Here is a 19,458-nt window from a genome sequence, read left to right on the forward strand (position 1 = left end):
TCCAGTTATCTCTGAATAAAACTTGTGATGGTAAGGACACGCCCCTTACCCCTAGAAGTGAAAACTGGCGAGTCTCCAGGAACCAAGACCGCTCCAGGGTCCAGCTCTCACAAAGAGGCTTTGCTTCCTTCTTGCTTCTTACTGACTGGTTTCCATGCTCGCTCATGGCTTCTCCTCTCTCTCCCTCTGGAATGTGCATTGCCATCAGAGCTGCTTTGTAACGGCTGCATCCTCATAGCCTAGACACTCACTCCTGCACTTTCAAGCTTCAGTCTGCCCTGCTAGCCACTAACAGACTCCTGAATTTCTAAGTTCAGGTTCCTACAGTGGACAATTAGATTGACCTGACTCATTTCTTCATGGGGAGTTTTTGGCTACAGATCGGCTGTTGTCGGGTCAGGTCACAAACCCTGGTCCAATCGACCACATTTTACCATATTCTCATCTTGTCCTAAGAAGGATGCACAGAGGTGAGTTACCGACCAGAATAGGCATGGACATTTTTGGAATTTCCTGTTAGAACATAAACACTTCAGAGAAGAAAAGCATATTCCATCTTAATACCTCAGAATAAAGGAGCATATCAGCTTCATGCCCTTTCAGAGGTACAGCAGGAATCTATATACATCTGGGGCCAGTTAATCTGAAGGATGAGGGGGGCATCTGAAAGCAGATGAGGAGAGAAAAGGAAGAAGGTAGCCCCGAACTTCAGAACTATGTTCCTGGATCTCGTCAGGTTACTCCTTACTCTTTGTCAACTTGATCCATTGACAGATTCTCAAAACCAGGTCAATACAGAGATATGGCACTCTTATGTCTTATGTCAGCTGTATCTGTTATCAATAGTTTTATGAATGGCACCACCGACAAAGGATAAAAACCTAATTGCGATTTTGAAGTCTAGACAAGGAAAAAATACATATACCAGCTTTTCTGGTCCCCCACAACTTTTACCCTAGCGACTGTTCTCTGTCATCCCACGCAGGGTGGGCTTTGAGAACTCATCAATCCTCTTGTGGGTTTCAGTCTTGCATCTTTTCTGGGATCTGGCTCAAATGTGGCTAATTTCCCAGTGTACTATGTTCAGTTCAAGGGCAATCTGTCAGCATTCGTCTGAGCCTGTTTGTAAAGACACATAATTCGCTATGAAACCAATTCATTTCAGATGTGCTTTTTCCCATTGCACAAACCCCCGGGTTGATTTGGCAGTTTGTCATATTATACAAATACATATGTTGAAAATGGGAAGTTAACAAGTGTTGGAACCTGAGGTTTCTGAAGGAGTTGGCTCTGGTGTCAACTTCAGAAGGTCATCTGGAGAAGCTGAGGATCCGAATGTTCTTAAAAGGGAAAGAAATGCTTTAGAATAAAAGGAATCCTGGGTCCACGGGCAGGCAGTCTCGTTTTTGATTTCCTAGGGAACTTAGCACTGTGGAGTTCCAATAGTTCACAGGAGATCGCGTTTCACAAAAGTTACACAAAACAATACCTTTCTGAAGAGTTTATGTTTTAATAGGAAATACCTAAAATATATTTATCCACTTACGTTTTTTATTTTATTCTACCTTCTCTCTTTCGACACTGATTAACACAAATAAGAGACAGATTAAATTAATTTCATAATAGAACTCTTGGGCTTTAAAAATTATCTTAGAAAGGTAATTGTCTTCATTTGGTGTTTTTATGTTCCCTAAGTAGTTATCTTTGTTGTTTCTTGTGGGGGTTGATAGCAATTCTGATGTCCCATTCCGTATCTCATTTATTACTTCATTTAGGAAATCCTCTTTTTTTAAGTTGATAGGCTGGGCTCTGTTTCCTAATGACTTTCACCTAGTTTTAATTGTCAGCAAAAGAAACACTTAAGATATAAGTCATAGGTAATACTTATGCCTGTCTGATGAATGATGGAATCTAGCTTCCGCTGATATTTCATCTTTGACTTCTAACATGTAAGAAGCCTTTGCTTTAGTGGTCATCACTCCTCCTTTTTCATCCTTTCTCCTTTCAGAAGTGTTCATCTGTAGCGTAGGATTCAGTGATCCCCAAGTGTTTTAAGCTGCGGAGCTCTTTGTTCCGATGATTGTAATTCACATAAAGGAGATAAAAGTGGAGCTGTGTGGGCTGAAGGATGAGAAGGGGAGAGGGTGGAAATGGAGCCCCAAGTTCTAGGCAAGCCTCCCCCTATCAACTCCTTCATCCTGGCAGCCTAGGAAAGGTTTCTCTAGCACAATTTGGAAACATCTGGCTGAGTCATTTTGGCCCACATTTTCTTTCTGCTGAATTCATTTCCATTCTCTCAGGGCGGCCTATGTAAATGTTTTCTAGTTCATGTTGACATCTTTCAGTTATTCATGAACTGTGACCATACTACCCTGTGAGGTTCTATGAGAAGCTCTGTACATTGCGATTCTGTCTGCACTACTTTGCAGATGATGAGTTACCTAAAATGAATGAACTGGTTGTGATAGAGCATATCACGTAGAGATGCTCTTGTCTCTTGATTTCGGTCTAGGTGACAGTCAGGTTTTCCAAAAGTCCTCTCTCTGATACACACATTATTTCATTGTTTCCTGTGTGCTAGGTGCACACAGGATGCAAAGATGAATAAGACCTGCCCTTACGGAGACCTCAGCCTAGCCATGACAAGAGCCAGTTTTGGAGTCTCTACTCTGTGTCCATTGCTTTACAGACTTTTTATCTCATTAACTCTGGTGAACGTAGCCAGCAAGTGAAATGACCTGGGATTTGCAAACAAGAAATTCTTCTGGCTTCAAAGCTAATTCCTTTCACTGATGGGCAACGCTTTATCTTACCTGGCTTCTGCCACGGAGAAACTCACAGGCAGGGCCAGGCAGAGAAGTGGTCAGTGATGCTCTAAGGTAACAAGTGCTTCACACAAGCCTGGGGTAGGAGGTGACATTTGCACAGGGCACTAAAGGATGATTAGGAGCTCATCAAGTGGAAGGAGTTGAGAGTGGGACTGGGGCTGGTGTCTTTGATGACGGCTTCTAGGGGAAGATGCCAAGTGTTTTAGATTTCTCTTGCTTTTACATATTTCCAGTTTTTAGTGGCCTACTTGAATGTCATCTATATTGTCATTTACACAATTCCCCAAGGCCAAATGATATATGTGTTGCAAAGTTGGCCAGTGGGGATTGTATGAACTGATCCTTCTCTGGGAATTTTCTGCATGGGTCTGTTAATTCATGTATTTCATGTTGAAAATAAAGTATGGGCACATGAAGGTTTGGGGGATATTTTACATAAGACATTCTCCTAGGTAGGTGTGAAAATCTTTCCTGACTCCAATCCTGTTGCTAAACAGTGAGGTCTAGCCCAGAACGCACGGAGGGGAGCAGAGTTTCTGGGAAACAAGAAGAGGACGTCGAACCCCAGCCAGGGGGCAACTCCAGAGGACTTCTTTGGGATACCTTTCCCTACAGGCCACTGAAGACAGCACAGTAGTGGAAACATCTGCATCACCCACCCTGGCTTGTGTTCCCCAAACAATCTGTGGGCTCGTTCCACAGCTGGTACCAAATTCCAGCTGAGCAGACAGCCCCAAAAATGTCACCTGGAGCCGTTAAAAAAACATAAACAAGGCATCTGTCACGCTGCCGTCACCAAGGTCATCTGGTGGTAGGAGGTGCCTGAGGAGGAGCACGGCGGTGCCATGCCATCGAGGGCCAGCCTGTGGGCAGACCCGCCTGTGCCAGCGCTCCCTTGCTCTGCAGCTGCATTCAAAGGTGTGAAATTGTGCAGGGCCAGACATGAGAGGCAAAACAACTGGAATGAAATCCAGCCACTTTGGAGTGAAACACGAGAATTGTGAAACAAGATTTTCAAACTGTTAGTATCGCATCTGGTCTCCTCTCATGATTGCCCAGAGGCCACCAGCCCAAAGCTGGGGTGAAGACATGAGCTGGCGGGTAACCTGAACACGGAATTTAGGGAGTGTGTTGTTCATACAAATTGCACAGACTGAGAGTTAGAGATGGGATTTACACCCGAGCTGTCAATCAAACCACTATCTATGTGACCTTGGGCAAATTATCCATTTCCTCTAAGCATCAATTTTCATATCTGTAAATTCCTTCCTAGGATCATTGTGAAGGTTAGATAAGATAGTGTGCCTGATAACACAGGGCTGCAGAGGGCCCTCAGTACATTTTATGTTGGCTTTCTCTACCCTCACTTACAGGCAAGGGAACAGATTTCGAGAGGGGAAGTTCATAGCACATCAGCATCAATGATCCTAGCAAGAACCACCATCCTTTCTTCCTCCTTCCTTCACTTCCTTTTTCCTTATTTCCCTCATAATCCACTCCCCTTCCCCTCCCTACCCTCAGCACACATGATATTATGTTTGATGGGTAGCTTTTGGTTTGTATGTATTTTTGCAAAACACATTTTTGTATAAGTGTATTTTTTAAATTTGTTAAATGGTTTGAGTTTATACATGGATGCCTTATGTGTTTTGTGTATATTTACATTTATATTTAGATTCTTCTTTTTATCCTTAAGTACTGTGTTTATGGTCCCTCCATGTTGCTCTGTGTACGCATAATCCATTGCTTATTGCTCTGTGTACACATAAGCCGTTGCTTCTAATTGCTGCTTAGCATTGCACGGTGTGCATCCAATCTGTTCCACAAGGATGGACACCCAGGTTGCCTCCACACTGTCCCCATAGGCTATCTTCTTGTAATTCTTAAGATAGGACCAAAAGACATTTATTTACAAGTTTCCCTCTTCTATTAGACGGTGAGACAGTGAGAGAAGATTTCCTGACTTTATATACAAAGCAGCTAGCACACAGCAGTTTCTCAGTAAACACAAAGCCATTGGCTTCCCAGGCAGCTGGACACATGGGCTCAGGCCCAGCCTCCTGTGTCCTTAGTTCCCAGGCAAAGTGACAGCCTTAGCGGCAGCACTGTGATTACCGTTATCTTGTCGTGAAGGTTTATGATGAGTAAGGGAAGTTTAGGAAGAGAAAAGATGAAAAGCCTTCCCATGTGATGTGTACTAGAATTCCTTGAAACCTGAAGACCCCCCATGACACATTTGTTTATTCAAACACATACATTTGAGTGAGTGCTAACTCTAAGTGATAGTGGGTATGGATTTGGTGAACTCTTTGAATGCTTTCAGCATTTCCCCAATCTGTAGGAGATTCTAGTTCCTTAGAATTGGGCACTGAGCCCTGTTTGATGAAACTTGCTGTGGCATTTGGAGAGGATGCAGGATCCACACGTTTAACCATGGATGGATCCATCAGTCAGTCTCAGTTCACGGTAGACAAGAAAGGAGATACATGCTGACAAGCCATGTAGGAAGTGTACTGCCTTAAGCAGTGTAAACATCTTTATTCCTGAATGGCATATCTGCTAGGTTGATTGAGAAATGTATTCGGTTTTATTTTTTTCTCTTGTTTTTCTTTTTGGAGGGTGAGGGATAGCCTACTTCAATATCAGAAGATTTTTTTTTTTATTGAGTTGTGATGCTGAGTAAAATGACCTACCATTACTTGATGTGTAACAGAGTTGCTGTAGACCGGGGTGGGCAAATTCTTTCTGCAAAGAACCAGGTACTACATATTTTACACTTTACAGCCACATGGCCTTTGCCACACCTGTTACCTCTGCTGTTGTAGTACATAGGCAGCCATTAGACAGTATATAAGTAAATGGGCATAGCTGCATCCCAATAAAACTTTATTTACAAAATAAGAAGGGGGCCAGGTTTGGCCCATGAGCCCTGGTTTTCCTACCCTTGTTTAGATGCTCATGCACTTGCTACATCTGGAAATCAACATAAATATAGGAGGTCCAATAAGGCAAACCAGGTACTGTTTCTTGCCAGTATTCTCTGCTATCTCTTCAGGACACTCTGAACACAATGGATGGGAGTAATATGAACAGGAAACAGAAGAAGGACTTGTACTGTATCAACTTTGGCTTGGTTGTACATGCCAGAAAACCTAAAATAACAGTGCCCTGTACACAGGAGAAGTCTATTTCTCTTTCTTGTAAACACAGTTTGGAGACAAGCAGTCCAGGGATGCTATGACTGCTCTTCTCACAAAAGCCTCCGCTCATTCTATTGTATTTTCTCACATGAAGGGCTTGGTCTTGTGGTTCCAGATTGTAGCAAGCATTTCCAGTAGGAAGATGGAAAAGGCAGGTAGGAGAAGGAGAGGGTAAATGAAGAGCATGCACCCTGACAGATACTGCGACCAGCTCTGCTAGTTGCTGCCTGTCATGGTGAGTTTTAGGGGTCAGCTTGGCTAGGCCACAGTACCCAGCGTTTTCTCAAACGCCAGGTGACATGTTGCTGTGGAGTTTTGTTTTGAAGATGTGATTAATAATTCAGTTAGCGGACATGGAGTAGAGCAGGTCCCCCTCTACCAGGTGGGTGGGCCTCATCTGATTAGTTGAAGGCTTTAGGAGAAAATAGTGAAGTCTCCCAGGGAGGAAAGGAGTCTGCCTCCAGACAGCCTTCAGGCTTGAGCCACCATCCCAACTCTTCCCAGCGTTTCTAGCCAGCTGCCCTACCCTGCAGACTTCACATCTGCCAGTCCCCACAATCCACCATCCTTAAAAATCTGTCTCTCTCTCTCTCTACACACACACACACACACACACACACACACACACACACACACACGCTATTGGTTCTGTGTCTCTGGAAACCCCTGCTGCATGTGCAGCCCATTCATCTAGCCCATTCATTCCGGGGCAGTGGGGGGATGTACTCCTTATCCACAGCATTCTAATATTATGGAAACACAAGAGAAGGGACATGGAAGGGCAGGCAGACATTAAACTACCCATTTGTGCCTGTGTTCTTATTGCACCTCCACGTTCTTATTTTTCTTACAAATAAAGAAACAATTTAAAACGAAGAAAGCCCCACATCATCCGGGTGTGACTCTAGCCTTTTCCCACTTCTAGTTCAAGAGATGTACCCGTTTTCTTTTAACCAAAGAAAAAGCATTGTATCCTTTTCTCTAGCAGTAGTGCCTGAAGCATGGGGGGAAGGCGATGAGTGGGTTAGGGCCTTTGGGAACTCTGTCCCAGCCAACCCTCACCGTCCATACCCTGCTGGGAGAGAAAGCCGTGGCCCCTGCAGCTCTCTTGGTTGATCCTACCAAGAGGAAGCTCTTCTTCTCGAAGCCTGGGGGAGGGACAGCCTTTGGGCCAAGTTAACTCTCCCAGCTATAATTTAAAGTGTGGACAAAATGGGCCCAGATATTCAGTCTTGCTTGTTAGGCCTGGTTCTGGTCTGTGTTCTCATCCGTGAGACCCTCGGCCTCCCTGCCCACACCAAATCGCCTTGGTTCTTCTTTCAGACATTCTTACTGAACGAGAAATAATTCCCCAGGGTTAGATTAGTGGACATAAGAGGCGTGTTCTGCCAGCTGAGAACTGAATTTGGCTTCAGAGACTTCCTCCTCCCCAGGTGAGGCTTACCAGGCTGTAAGGCTCTCACAGGTGATTTGGGTCCATTTTTGGTGCACTTTCTTTCTCTTCCTAGATCCTTTCCTTTGTCTTCCCAGACCCTTCCCTCAAAGGGCTGCTGGCTTTTGGATTGCCCACGACTCCTTACCCCGGTGAGCACTGACCACATAGACCCAGCAGCTTCCAGGAACCTCAGCATTTAAGTAATGGGCATGCAAGAGAAAACCAAAACCAAACCCAAACAAGCCTCCGAGTGCAGCGAGAACGCCTCATTGGGAGATGGAGATTTCCATTGAAATGTCTGAGGTGACAGTGGGCACGCAGTGGCCGATTGTTGGGAAGCTGGTCCTCAGGCCAGAAACCTCATCCACAGTTCCATCCCACCTTGATCTTGTTCAGTGTTTGTACGAGTTGAAGAAAAAGTATGGGTTTTTTTTGTTTGTTTGTTTGTTTTATTTCTTTCCAACTAGTTTCTTTGGATCCTGGCATGACTCCAGAAGAATCGTGCCCTGCTGCCCCACATTCATTTTTATTTTTGGGGAATTGTAAGTTAGAAGAAGTGACTTCTCTTGCAGATGGCAAAGACTTACAATCCAAAATCATCACAACTCACAATTTAAAGACATTCTGATCTCGATCTTCCTGCAGCAGGTCAGCCTGCTTTTTGTAGGGGTTTCGTCTGCACATAGTAGGTCCTGGGTCAACACTTGCTGATTAAACGATATTTGAAGCAAAGCGACTACAGCTGATTGCCTACTTAGGGCAAGGTGAGCGTCAATCAGAAGAGGGAGAAATTGCATCAGGCTGCAGAGGGATGCAGGCCTGCACGGCTACAGACAAACCTAATTAGCTGTGCCTCTGCCAGCAGCCCTACTCACACACATCTGGAGGGGAGAGAACGGCTAAGGCTAGATTGGCTTTCCCAGGTGAAAAAGCTTCTCCTTAGTTGCACCTGCATAGGACTGATTGCGCCTCAAATCCATTTGTCAGGCTGGTTGCAGGTGTCTGAGAGATTGCTAATAGAACTGGGCAAAAGTGCCCATGGGAGTGGGAGGTGAATAGCATGGCAAGACAAGTGGCTGCTGGAGTCCCCGGTCGGCAGGTGGGCCTGCCTCCATGCTCCCCATAGGCACCATGGGGTACCTGTGCCCAGCGAGCACAGAGAAGAGCTGTGTTGGCTGAGCATCAGGCCCTGGTACAGTCTTTGCGAAGTGTGTTTATTGGCTGCCATGAGAGTACTTAGCTGCAAAATGGAAGTGCTTTTACTTGCAGACACAAGGAGCCTTCACTAGGGAAGCACTGAGATCAGCACTTCTTCCAAGACGCCCCTTGCAAGGTACTTGTGCTCCACCAAATTGGAACTCTTCCCAGACACAAAGGGAGGCACTGGCCCAGAGTCAAGGTCATAGCAAGACCCCTTGAGCTGGCTGTTTCTTAGCAGAAGCTGGAGTAGACAGACATGACTTGAGATGTCTTAAACTTCTTTGGAGAATCTGGGGCTGGATCTCCTGCCCAAGCACTTTGGAAGGATCTGAAGAGACACAGGATGTGTGTATGTGTGTGTGGGGTTGGGGCAAGGGTTTCGATCAAACCTCTGGATATGAATGCCAACTCTGCCATTTTCTGCTGACCATGAACTTGGAAGAGTTTCTTATCAGTTCAAGTCTCACTTCCCTCATAAGTGAAATGGGGATAGTAATCATTATTACGGGCTGTTGGGTCCTCCAAAAATCCATGTGTTGAAGTCTTAACACCCAGCGCTTCAGAATGCGATGATATTTGGAGATACGGTCTTTAAAGAGGTAAATCAAGTTAAAATGAGGTCCTATGGGTGGGCCCTAATTTAATATGACTGATGTCCCTATAAGAAGACAGATTAGGACACAGACACACACAGACGATGTTATATGGTGGTTTAGGGTCTAGACTGCCAAGGTTCCTGTTCTGCTGTGAGTTACTTGCTCTGAGTGACCTTGGGTTTCATATTAATTTTTCTGAATATCAATTTCCTCACCTGTAAAATACGGGAAATAACAGTCTGCCTCGTAGAGTTGCTGGAGGTGTGAGGTCAGATATTAGCCATCTAGCACTTACACTGCTGCAGGTAGCTTGGCCATTGTTATTGTTATGATTAAGGGCAGGTAAGCACGTCATGTCTTTCTTTGCTAAGTATGTCTGACGCCAAGTCAGTACTCACTGAGCACCTCTTCTGTGCAAGGCCCTGGAAAGGAGTGAAGTCTGGCTCTTTTTCCCCCCTCTTGCCCCTACTAGATTCATCCTCACGTCTTCTCTGAATTGCTTTCACTGCAGTCTGTAGTTACTGAAAACTATAATACTTATAGATGCTGCTTTCTAGAAGTGAGCCTGTAAAGTCTTGTATTTTCTCTTGGTCTGCACAACTTTAGGGGGTAACACGTCCTGTATTTGTCAGTTGTTAACCTTCTCTTTGACCACGGAGCTCTAAATGATGGCACTAATAATGCCCAGGTAGATTTAGTTTTGATCTCCAATGAGAGATAGGCCTTTCTGTATTTGCAGTAATAAGCAAACACTTTTAGCTTGAGAGGATAAACTTAAGTACAATGTTTGCTCTCTGGAGGAATACTGATTAATTTTGAAATATGAATAAAAGGCAGTCTATTTCATTGTGGTAAGAACACTTAATACGAGATCTGCCCTCTTTATTTTATTTGAGACAGAGTCTTGCTCTTTCACCCAGGCCGGAGTGCAGTGTCTCAGTCTCGACTCACTGCAACCTCCACCTCCCAGGTTCAAGTGATTCTCCTGCCTCAGCCTCCCGAGTAGCTGGAACTACAGGAGCTTGCCACCACCACGCCCGGCTAATTTTTTGCATTTTTAGCAGAGACAGGGTTTCCCCATGTTATCCAGGATGGTCTCAATCTCCTGACCTCATGATCTACCCTCTTAATGAATTTTTAGTGTGCAAGTTATCTGTAGGTACAAGGTTGTACAGCAGATCTTTCAAGCTTATTCATCTCACATAATTGAGACTTTATGCCTTGTAATTAGCAACTCCCCACCTCCCCCTCCCAGCAGTCCCAGGCAACCACTACCCTGTTCCTTTTGCCTCCATGAGTCTGGCTACTTGTGATGCCTCATAGAAGTGGAACCACAAAGCATTTGTTCTTCTGTGCCTGGCTCATTTCTCTTGGCATCTTCCCTCCAGGTTCATTCATGCTGTCACCAATGGCAGGATATCTCGCTCTGTTGTTTTTAAAAACAGACAAAGTCAAGTATGTAAAAAGGTGGGCAGCTGAGAACCTGGTACCAGAGTGTTCCAATCAAAGGTACTGAGTGGCACAACCTGGCTTGGTTCTCCACCAGTAATTCCTAAACTTCCCCACCTGGAGGCTCCTGATGACAGATGGGTGAATGACAGAGTAGATGAGTGAGCGAGGTGGGGAGCCCTGGTAGGGCCTGGCTGGTCAAAGTCCAAGCAATCTGATCCCAGCAGGACATTCCTTTGAAGGATCATGTATCACTTTACAAATACCCACAGACTTTGCACTCTATCCGTATTTGTTCAGGTGTAAAAAAATATTTTAAGCTCTTTACTGAGAAGTAAAATGGGACGCACCCACATGGATTCCCCAGCATGCACTGCTGAGCACCCCCGAGGTACCACTCCTCAGTTTAGGGTTTAGGTCAGGGGTCCTAGAATCAATGAAGGAGACCTGTCTTCCTCCTGTCTGCTGTCTTCACTCCTGGGTCAAGCCCACGGCCTCAGTGGGTGAGCGATGAATCCTTCCTAAGATGTGAACAGATGAGGGCTCAACATTTGACCCAGCCCTGGGGTTTTAGTTTTGTTTGTTTTGAAACGGAGTCTCGCCCTGTCACCCAAACTGGAGTGCAATGGCATGATCAGAGCTCACTGCAACCTCTGCCTCCCGGGTTCAAGCGATTCTCCTGCCTCAGCCTCCCAAGTAGCTGGAATTACAGGCACCCGCCACCATTGGGGTTTTAGGTTTAAGAGGAGTCTCAGAAGGACAGGGTGATCTGAGGTCCTGAGCAACTCAGGCTGAAACTGCGCAGGCCTACTTTAAGGCAGGGGCTGTGATTTTCCCTGTGACTCAGGTCCTCCAGGGGTCAACTGCATTTCAAGTGTGAGGGGAGAGTGACTGCTGGGAGAGGGCTACCCAGCCCTTCTTTGTGAACCCCTATTTACTCGGCTGCTGGGGCCTCCGTGACAGATTGGCTTGGTGACTTCACACCGCAGTGGCTCCCGGGGCCAGAGATGTGACCAAGGAGGGACCTTGCACTGAGGAACCTGTGACTGTAGGAAGACCCTCTGAGGCCGACTCTTGCTTGGCCTTGGCCCAGTCCCTCCTACCAACGCTGATAAGAACTTAGGTTTCTAGCATCCCAGTAGGCAGGGTCACAAAGACAAGCTGGGAATTGATACCACTGCTGTACCCACCCCTGGACCTCCCTGTCCCGGGCAGGAGTCTAAGCCAGTGCAACCAAGGCTGAGCACACCCATACCACACGGCAAGGGTTTCACACGGGGTTTTCATTTCTTTACCCCTGGGGCCGAATCATGCAAGCTACCAGCCATCCACCCAGACTTCTTAGAGTCTGTGCCAAATAAATACTCAGACCAGAATTAAGTTCAGGCCGTGGTAGAGGTGACCAGCCACTCTGCCATGATTTGGATTCAGCCATCAATTCCAAAGAAGCACACAGTGCCCGGCATTTTGCTGGCTGGTTTGTTTTTGTAAAATGACGGGGCGGGAAGCAGTGCTGGGCATTGGAAAGGGGCTGAACAAGGGGAAATCGTCAATACCTTTTAAATGGAAACAGGTCTATTTGGCGTCTTTTCTGTAAGGAACTATATTGGGCGTCACAGAGGTGCAAAGACTAGAGCAATCAATTCAGGCCCTGGCCTGAAGGACTTTATTATTGAGAGTTCCCCGTATATATAAACGGCTAAACTCTCAGACCAGTGAATGCCTGTGACCAAGTGCCAATGGGTGAAAGTACAGGTTCCAGACCAGGAGTGGGAAATGCATCAACACAGAGCTTGGCCACACACTGGCCCGGAGTGCAGAAGAGCAGTGCCAGGCCTCTGGGCCCTGAGTTCTGAGCTTCTGGAGGGCCAGGAGATACTCCCACCTGCAAATGACTGGCTGATTGCACTTTCCTTAGAGTCTGCCACCTGCATTTCCACTCCACCCACTTAACTGTTCAGCTACAGGGAGCCAGGCAGGGGCAGCGGTACCTGGGTCAGGACAGGACAGCGGCCTCTGCCCTCAGGCAGGGAGTGCTAGACAGGCCATCTCGTGTCCTGCTTTGTCTCTTTCTCCTTGAGCTCAGGACACAGTCGGGGAGCCCTCATGTTTCTGTAAGGTCATCACACAGGCTGGGATTTTTTTTTTTTTTTCTCCCTGTCTTTCTTTTAACGGACAAACACCCTTGAGGTCCTGGTTGATTTTCTTAGGGAAATGTAGATTCTTTGATTCTAACGATGGAACATAAGTTTTCTGAATTTTAAGGAAAATAAAGGCCAAGATTTCAACAACCCGTGTTCCTGCCAAATCCACTGGGCAAACAGAAAAGCTGTCTGCCTCCGGTGCTCCCAGACCCCCTTCCTTCTCAAACACGCATCAGACACTTTGCACCAAGAAAAAACAAAGGGCATCCCTCCTGGGGCCACCCCTGCCCCCTGTCCAGGTATGTGCTGTCTGGCGCGCCCTGCGCGGGGACCGCAGGTTCAGACACCCGGGCGCGGCGCGGGGCCCTGATGGATGCGGTGACCCAGGCTGTGGCTACGGGCGCTGCGTCTCCTCGGCAGTCGCTGCCTCTGCGGCCCGCTCCCCAGCCCCAGCCCCAGCCCCAGCCCCAGCCCCAGCCCCAGCCCCAGCCCCAGCCCCAGCCCGGTGGAGCGGGGGGGGGGCCTGGAGCATGCGCCGTGCGCACCGGGCCGGGAGGCGGGCGAGGAGGCAGCGCGCATCGCTCGGGTCCCCTTCCTGCACCCAGCCGCCACTTGCCGGTTGCTAAGCAGTTATCATTGTTTCTGTGGCGATTGCAGAGGCTGTTGCTAATTGGAGAAGCCCCGCTTAGCAGCGGCAGCTTCCTCCTTCGGATCCTCTCTCTGCTGTTTGCATTTAAAGAGCAAACTCGGCTTGTCTGCCCACCCTCCCTCCCCCACCCTCCCCAAAATAGCCTTGTGATTTCGGAAGTATGGACTAAAATCACACTCCTCCTCACCTTACCGCTTGGACTCTGGTGGCTCCCAACTCGCCGTCAGACCCCACCTGCCCCAGTGGTGGGAAGCGCCTGGACAGACCATGACCACAGCCAAGGAGCCAAGCGCTTCGGGGAAATCCGTGCAGCAGCAGGAACAGGTAATGCTGCTTTTGGGGGTCCGTGTGTGTGTGCGCGCGCGTGTGCATGCATGCATATGTGTGTGCATGAGAGGGACAGAGAGGGAGGATATGTATTTATTGAAGAATTTTGTATTTTCGATTGGTTTATCGCTGTAGCCCCCTGAGCCACTAAGCTGGGAGGAGACATAAAGTGCTGGGTGCTGCTGGAGTCTGCCGCTCTCCTCTCCCTGGCTTCTCTCTCTAAAGGGCGCCCTGGCTTGATGATTAAGGTACAGGCACAGGGAGCCTCTGTCAAGGTAAACTTGATGTGAAGCACCTCTGGACAAAGGCCTGTCTCTACAAAGCCGCCCGATCGAACGTGTTCCCCGGGAAGGTTCCCAGCTAGTACTTTGTAACTTGGGGGAAGAGGAGTGTAGCCAAAAAAAAAAAAATCAGCGTGTTCTGACCCTCCAACAGGACTTTGCTTTGGTTCTAAGACAAGTTAAAAGAAAATGAGCTATGTTGAAAAGACTTTTCTTTGGATACCTCGTGGCCCCTTCCTCCTGTTTCCCTCAAGAGCAAACTGTCCCTGCTAGAGAAGCCGAAGGATGGATGGTCGGGATGAAGGAGGACTCGGCCGAGAAGGTGCAGGTTTAGAGGGCTGGCCGCGGACAAGGAAGGCTGCATGGGTCCCACATGGCACAGGGCGGCCGCTCGCCTTGTCCTGAGAAGGCCATGGTCTGCAGAGGCTTGAGGGGTGAGGGAGGAAAGGTGAATCAGACAGCCGCTTCACCATGCGTGTAGACATCGTAATTCCCTTCTTAGAAGATCTTGAGGGTTCTTGTCTTTTAATCATTGCTCAGTTCACCTCAGGCAGATCATTAAAATACATCCTGGGAGACACCAATAGATTCACAAAGCAGTTTGCTCAAGCGTGGTAAATCAACAGCATAAGCTCACTTCTCCTATTTATTTTAGGGCTGCTGTTGGATCTCATTTGCTGGGATTAGGGCAAAGATAGGCGACCTCTTTAGAGTTCAGGAAGGTGAAGAGCCTCCTTGAGGACATTGTGTGATAGAATTCCACTCCAACTCTTCAGAGACATACATGAAGATGACTTTGGATTTGTATTTAGTGGGGTCGTTTCTCAAAGCCCATTTATTGATAAAAGGGGGCCATTTTATTAGTACTATCATTATCATCATCTGAGGAACTTAAATGAAGTTTTGTTTCATCTGGGAAGAAGATTCTGTAAATATGGACATTAAAAATTTTCATATTCAGTGTGACAGCGTGCATAAGGGTTAATGCTCAGTATAGTTTGACAGGTTCAAAACAGACAAACCAAACCCTCCTCCTTTCAAAAATTCCACAGACTATTTGCTCAATAAAGAAATATTTCCACACTAAATTAGCATTCTGTAATTAACTGAGTTTCTTTTTATCACAGTTCTCCTCCCTCTTTAGTTATGAAATAAGTGTGTGCTGGGCTTTCAGGCTTGAACTAGGACTCAGGTAGCATCCCTGACCATGGGAGAGAAGAAATAATTCTGAAAGAGGGCATTGTTGTTCATAGGTCGACACCCAAGGATTGGGAGCAGAAGCCCAATCTGTGTTATGTAAAAGACATCCCTTGTTTCCTGTACAAATTTGCTCTTATTTTGCCTGAGACCTCAGCATGCCAGGAGAGTGGGAGTCGTTATTTGGCTGTGGGTTTTGGAGGACCTATGAGCTCTTGGTTTGATTTTATACCTTTTTATCATTGGAAATCCCGTGTCCTTGAACCTGTTCAACTGGAGAAGGCGTAAACTGGTATAAAACTGAAGAGCAGAGGCAGCCATGGCTATAGCGAGCAGGTGGGACACCCAGAAGAAGAAGCAGCTGTCCTCATCCCATGCAATTGGGAAGCTCCTTTTTCTCCCTCCTCAGAGGGGTGTCACCTGGACCCTGAAAAATGAACAGACCCCCCTCATGAAGTACAATGAAGAGGGGAGCAGCAAGGATAAGATAAGCCAGATGGGACAGGGGGCAAAGACCCCACATTTCAAATGTATATACCTTGAGGAGACCTTACCTGGGGTCTTGAGAAACTGCTTAGAACATAAAGAGGTAAATAACCTCCTACAATAAAATCCCTGAAGACGGTCTCTTATTCCTGCATTATATATAATTTTGAAAGGCATTAAAACTATTCTGTGTGTTTAGACTGCAGAACTCTTAATGAGTTCTCCATTCTTTTTTATTTTATTGTATTTTATTTTCCTTGTTGCTAACGAAACTTTTGAGATACCTCTATTCCCAGGCTGGTGGGAATGTGTAGGGAGACCAGGAAAGATGAATATGTTTCTTTATTTTTTAATTTTTTTTTTTTGAGTGAGAAAGAGAGAGGATTGCTGCTTTGTGGTTTGGTTTTGAAGAAGGGGATCATTAAACTCTGCTAACTCAGTAACTGCCTCCAAATCACCAAGAGTTGATTCTAATGAGAAACTCAGTGGCACCTCACATCCTCATCTTGTGAGGCATTAACCAGAGAACTGGGATTGAATGGAGCCTGATGCCATCTCTGACATCCTCACAGCTGTTTGGTTACTGCAACAGACTACCCATTACTTCTTAGCAAGTGAGCAGAGAAAAGTGAGTTTCTTTACCAGCCTTGGTAGTTGGAAGCCAGACATGTGGGTGATGGGTGGAAATAAATTTTGTGTGCCGAGGATGGCCAGAAATTAGGAAAAAAAGATTTTACTATTAGTTAGAGATTGTTGCGTTTTTTTTTTCTACCTTAATTTGCTAAAAAAAAAAAAGTGCTAAAGATAGATAAATACGTAAAAGGAGTATTTTGGGATTTTGGGTTTGTTTTTTAAAGGATACTAAATAAAGAAGCCAGAGTAACAAGAAGAATTGTCTTCTAGGAGACCCTTTCTCTTTCTCTTTGGAGATGCTAAAGTTTATTTTTAAATGAAGTCTTGTGAACCCAGAGATATTTGGAAGCAATATATACTTTAATCTGAATGAACTGAGTTGGTCCTTTGGCTCTGAAGCCAGTCAGGTGATACTGAGACTCCTTGGTGAAAATGGCTTAGCATTGGCTGCACCTGACCTCTGCCCCTGCACAGAGGGAAACCTGGTGAGACCCAGAAAAAACACAGAGGCGAGTTTGGCTTAAATTTACCATATTCTCACAAGCAAACGAAACTCTTCCTTAGAAAACCAGATTAAGAGATTTTTTTCCCCTTAAAATAAATAAAAGTACACATTTATTTTAATACATACTATCTCCATTTCAAATGATTTAAAACTGAAAAGCAGCGATCAGTAAAGCTATTAAGAGAGGACACAAAAACTAATTCCCTCTGCTTGCAATGAGCCAGGACACATTTTTGCTCAAATATTGAGCAGGGATAAGTTTTTCCTAGCATATTCTGTGGATGTGTATGTATGTGTGTGCATGCGCATGCACACACAAATACATGCACACACATGAACACACACAAGCACACCTCGTGTGTCACGAAATCAGAGTTGGAAAGGACCCCACAAATGCACCCGTTGGTCCTAGTTCATGCTCTTGTGCTCAGGAATCTCACAAATGTGTGAGATTATGTCCTTCCTCAAAAGATCTCCAGAAAAACCTCCTCTCACATGGAAATAGCCTATATTCCACTGGCTAACTTGGATCTTTGGTTATATGTTCAGTCACATCTTTAACTTCCTTAGACCTGAAAACCAGCTGTTCTCATCACACCTTGTATACGTGGCTGCTGGGTTTTGTTGCTTCTCAGTTTTCTGCAAGTTGCACAAATCCTAATAGATAACCCCAATGTATCTGTTCTTCTATTAAATTATGAGCCCCAGGACCCAGTATTAACTGATAAGTTAAATTATGTGTCTGAACATATGTAATAATAGCATTACAGAAGAACTTTTTGAAACGAATAGAATTTTGTAAACAACAGATTCCATAGAGTGGACATTAAAATGCATGTGAATTTTGAGAGTGGTTAGGTGGCCTCCCAGAAGGGCACATAGGTACTGTCCTGGTAAGAGGATTTCTGGTGTTCCTCTCCACTGCTCTCTGAATTTGATCTTGTTGCTTTTTGCAGTAGATACTGAAAGAGAGGATCTAGCTTTGACCATTATGAGAGTTAAATTTTTTATGTAACCATATTAAGAGGAAAAGGCAATGTGAGACATCCATATTTAAGATAAATGTGGTAACAGGAAAAAAAGAAGTGAAAAGAAACACAGAAAAACAAGATTTAATATTAGGACGTGCACTATTGAGGAGTCCCAATAGGGTAGGTGGTCCTTTTGCAGTTCAAAAAGGGCATGGGGTGGGGTTGGTGGCCCTTTCACAGTTCACAGGGACATTGGAGGCAGCAGCCATGCTCATGTAAATTAAATTCCATCTGTGCGTGGTCTAAATGATCTAAGACTCTGCAGATAAAAAGAAAACTTGAAGGAACTGCTAAAGAATAGGAATACCAGATTCTTAGGATTGTGTAGAAATACATCTAGGACTCATGGACTTCCACAGCCAGGAGAAAGAAGGATGGAGTTCGGCTGCAAAATGGGCTGATGTGTGAAGGATTTGAGGGGAGAACTCAGAAGTCTTGGATATCCTAGAGAGAGCAGGTCCAGAAGCAGAGCTCCCTGCTGGGAGCACCAGACTGGGTCCTTGAGCTGATGGGGAGAAGCATGCAGTCTTCAGGGAAGGGAAACAGCTTAGCTCGTGCAGTGCTTGAGCTGATGGGAGAAGCATGGAGTCTTCGGGGAAGGGAAACAGCTTAGCTGGTGCAGTGCTATACTCAGAGGAGGGCCTCGTTTGTCACCGAAGAGAACAACATGATGAGGAAGCAAGCAAGCAACTAGCTTGGAGGCAGCATGAGCTGTGCTCTGAGAACCGACAGGTAGTTCACAATCTTTTGGGATCCATGTCACCAACCTACCAAAAGGTGCAAATCAGCAAGTGCCATTTAGCACATCAAGTGAAAGCCCAGACAACTGAGAGCAAAGGCCATACCTGGAGGTGGGCAAGGACAAATCATACCCAGATTGACTTTTGGTGCAACCCAAACTCAAAACAATGGAAACTGTGTTTTTGTTTTGTTTTGTTTTGAAATGCTTTCTCTGTGCATTACATGCATTTTGTTAGTTTATTCTGACATTCCATTAAACCAAATCCTGCCCCTCATTCTCGATACTGTGGTTACCAGGGCAGGTGTAGTCGAGACCTTCAAATGCTCCATGGAGAACACGTGAGGGCTGGAGGGTGCTTTTCATTAACCTACACCAAAACATCTTAGCTCCGGTGTGCACGTGGAAAGTATTAAGATGCTAATCACTTAGAGCAATGAACAGTCACCATCTCTGCCTCATCGAGAATTGTAGCATTATTATCTTTTATGGAGATGAGCTGTGCCTGTGTTGGGCACTCACTGATCTGGTTTTGCAGTGGGCATCATGCACCCTCTGTCATTGAGAAAGAGAGGTCAGAGCGAGTCTGTGAATTCAGAGTTCTAACAACTGGGAAGAGTATATAATTTGGGGAGAAAGTGATTCTCTATAAGCTCTGAGAGGTCAATGGTTGACGTCCTTGCTTGTAAAAGATCAGGCAGGTGGGGGGTGTATCATCTTGTTTCAGACACTGTTTGGAAAAACAAAATAAACTAAAG

General features: G+C 45.8%; 1 protein-coding gene across 5 annotated transcripts in view; it reads left to right on the forward strand.

The window, feature by feature from the left end:
- DPP6 (dipeptidyl peptidase like 6) overlaps positions 1-19,458 on the forward strand; it is an 853,145-nt gene that overhangs the window by 262,285 nt on the left and 571,402 nt on the right. For 2 of the 5 annotated variants that reach the window (XM_015135215.3, XM_015135216.3), the window contains exon 1: positions 13,488-13,825. The exons of the other annotated variants lie outside the window; for them this stretch is intronic. In XM_015135215.3, coding sequence (XP_014990701.3) covers positions 13,769-13,825 — 57 coding nt within the window. In that variant the 5' untranslated portion in view covers positions 13,488-13,768. Of the gene's footprint in view, positions 1-13,487; positions 13,826-19,458 lie in introns of those variants that run through there. 5 annotated transcript variants of the gene reach the window in all.

The sequence above is a fragment of the Macaca mulatta genome, chromosome 3, assembly GCF_049350105.2.
Source record: "Macaca mulatta isolate MMU2019108-1 chromosome 3, T2T-MMU8v2.0, whole genome shotgun sequence".
Classification (NCBI taxonomy): domain Eukaryota; kingdom Metazoa; phylum Chordata; class Mammalia; order Primates; family Cercopithecidae; genus Macaca; species Macaca mulatta.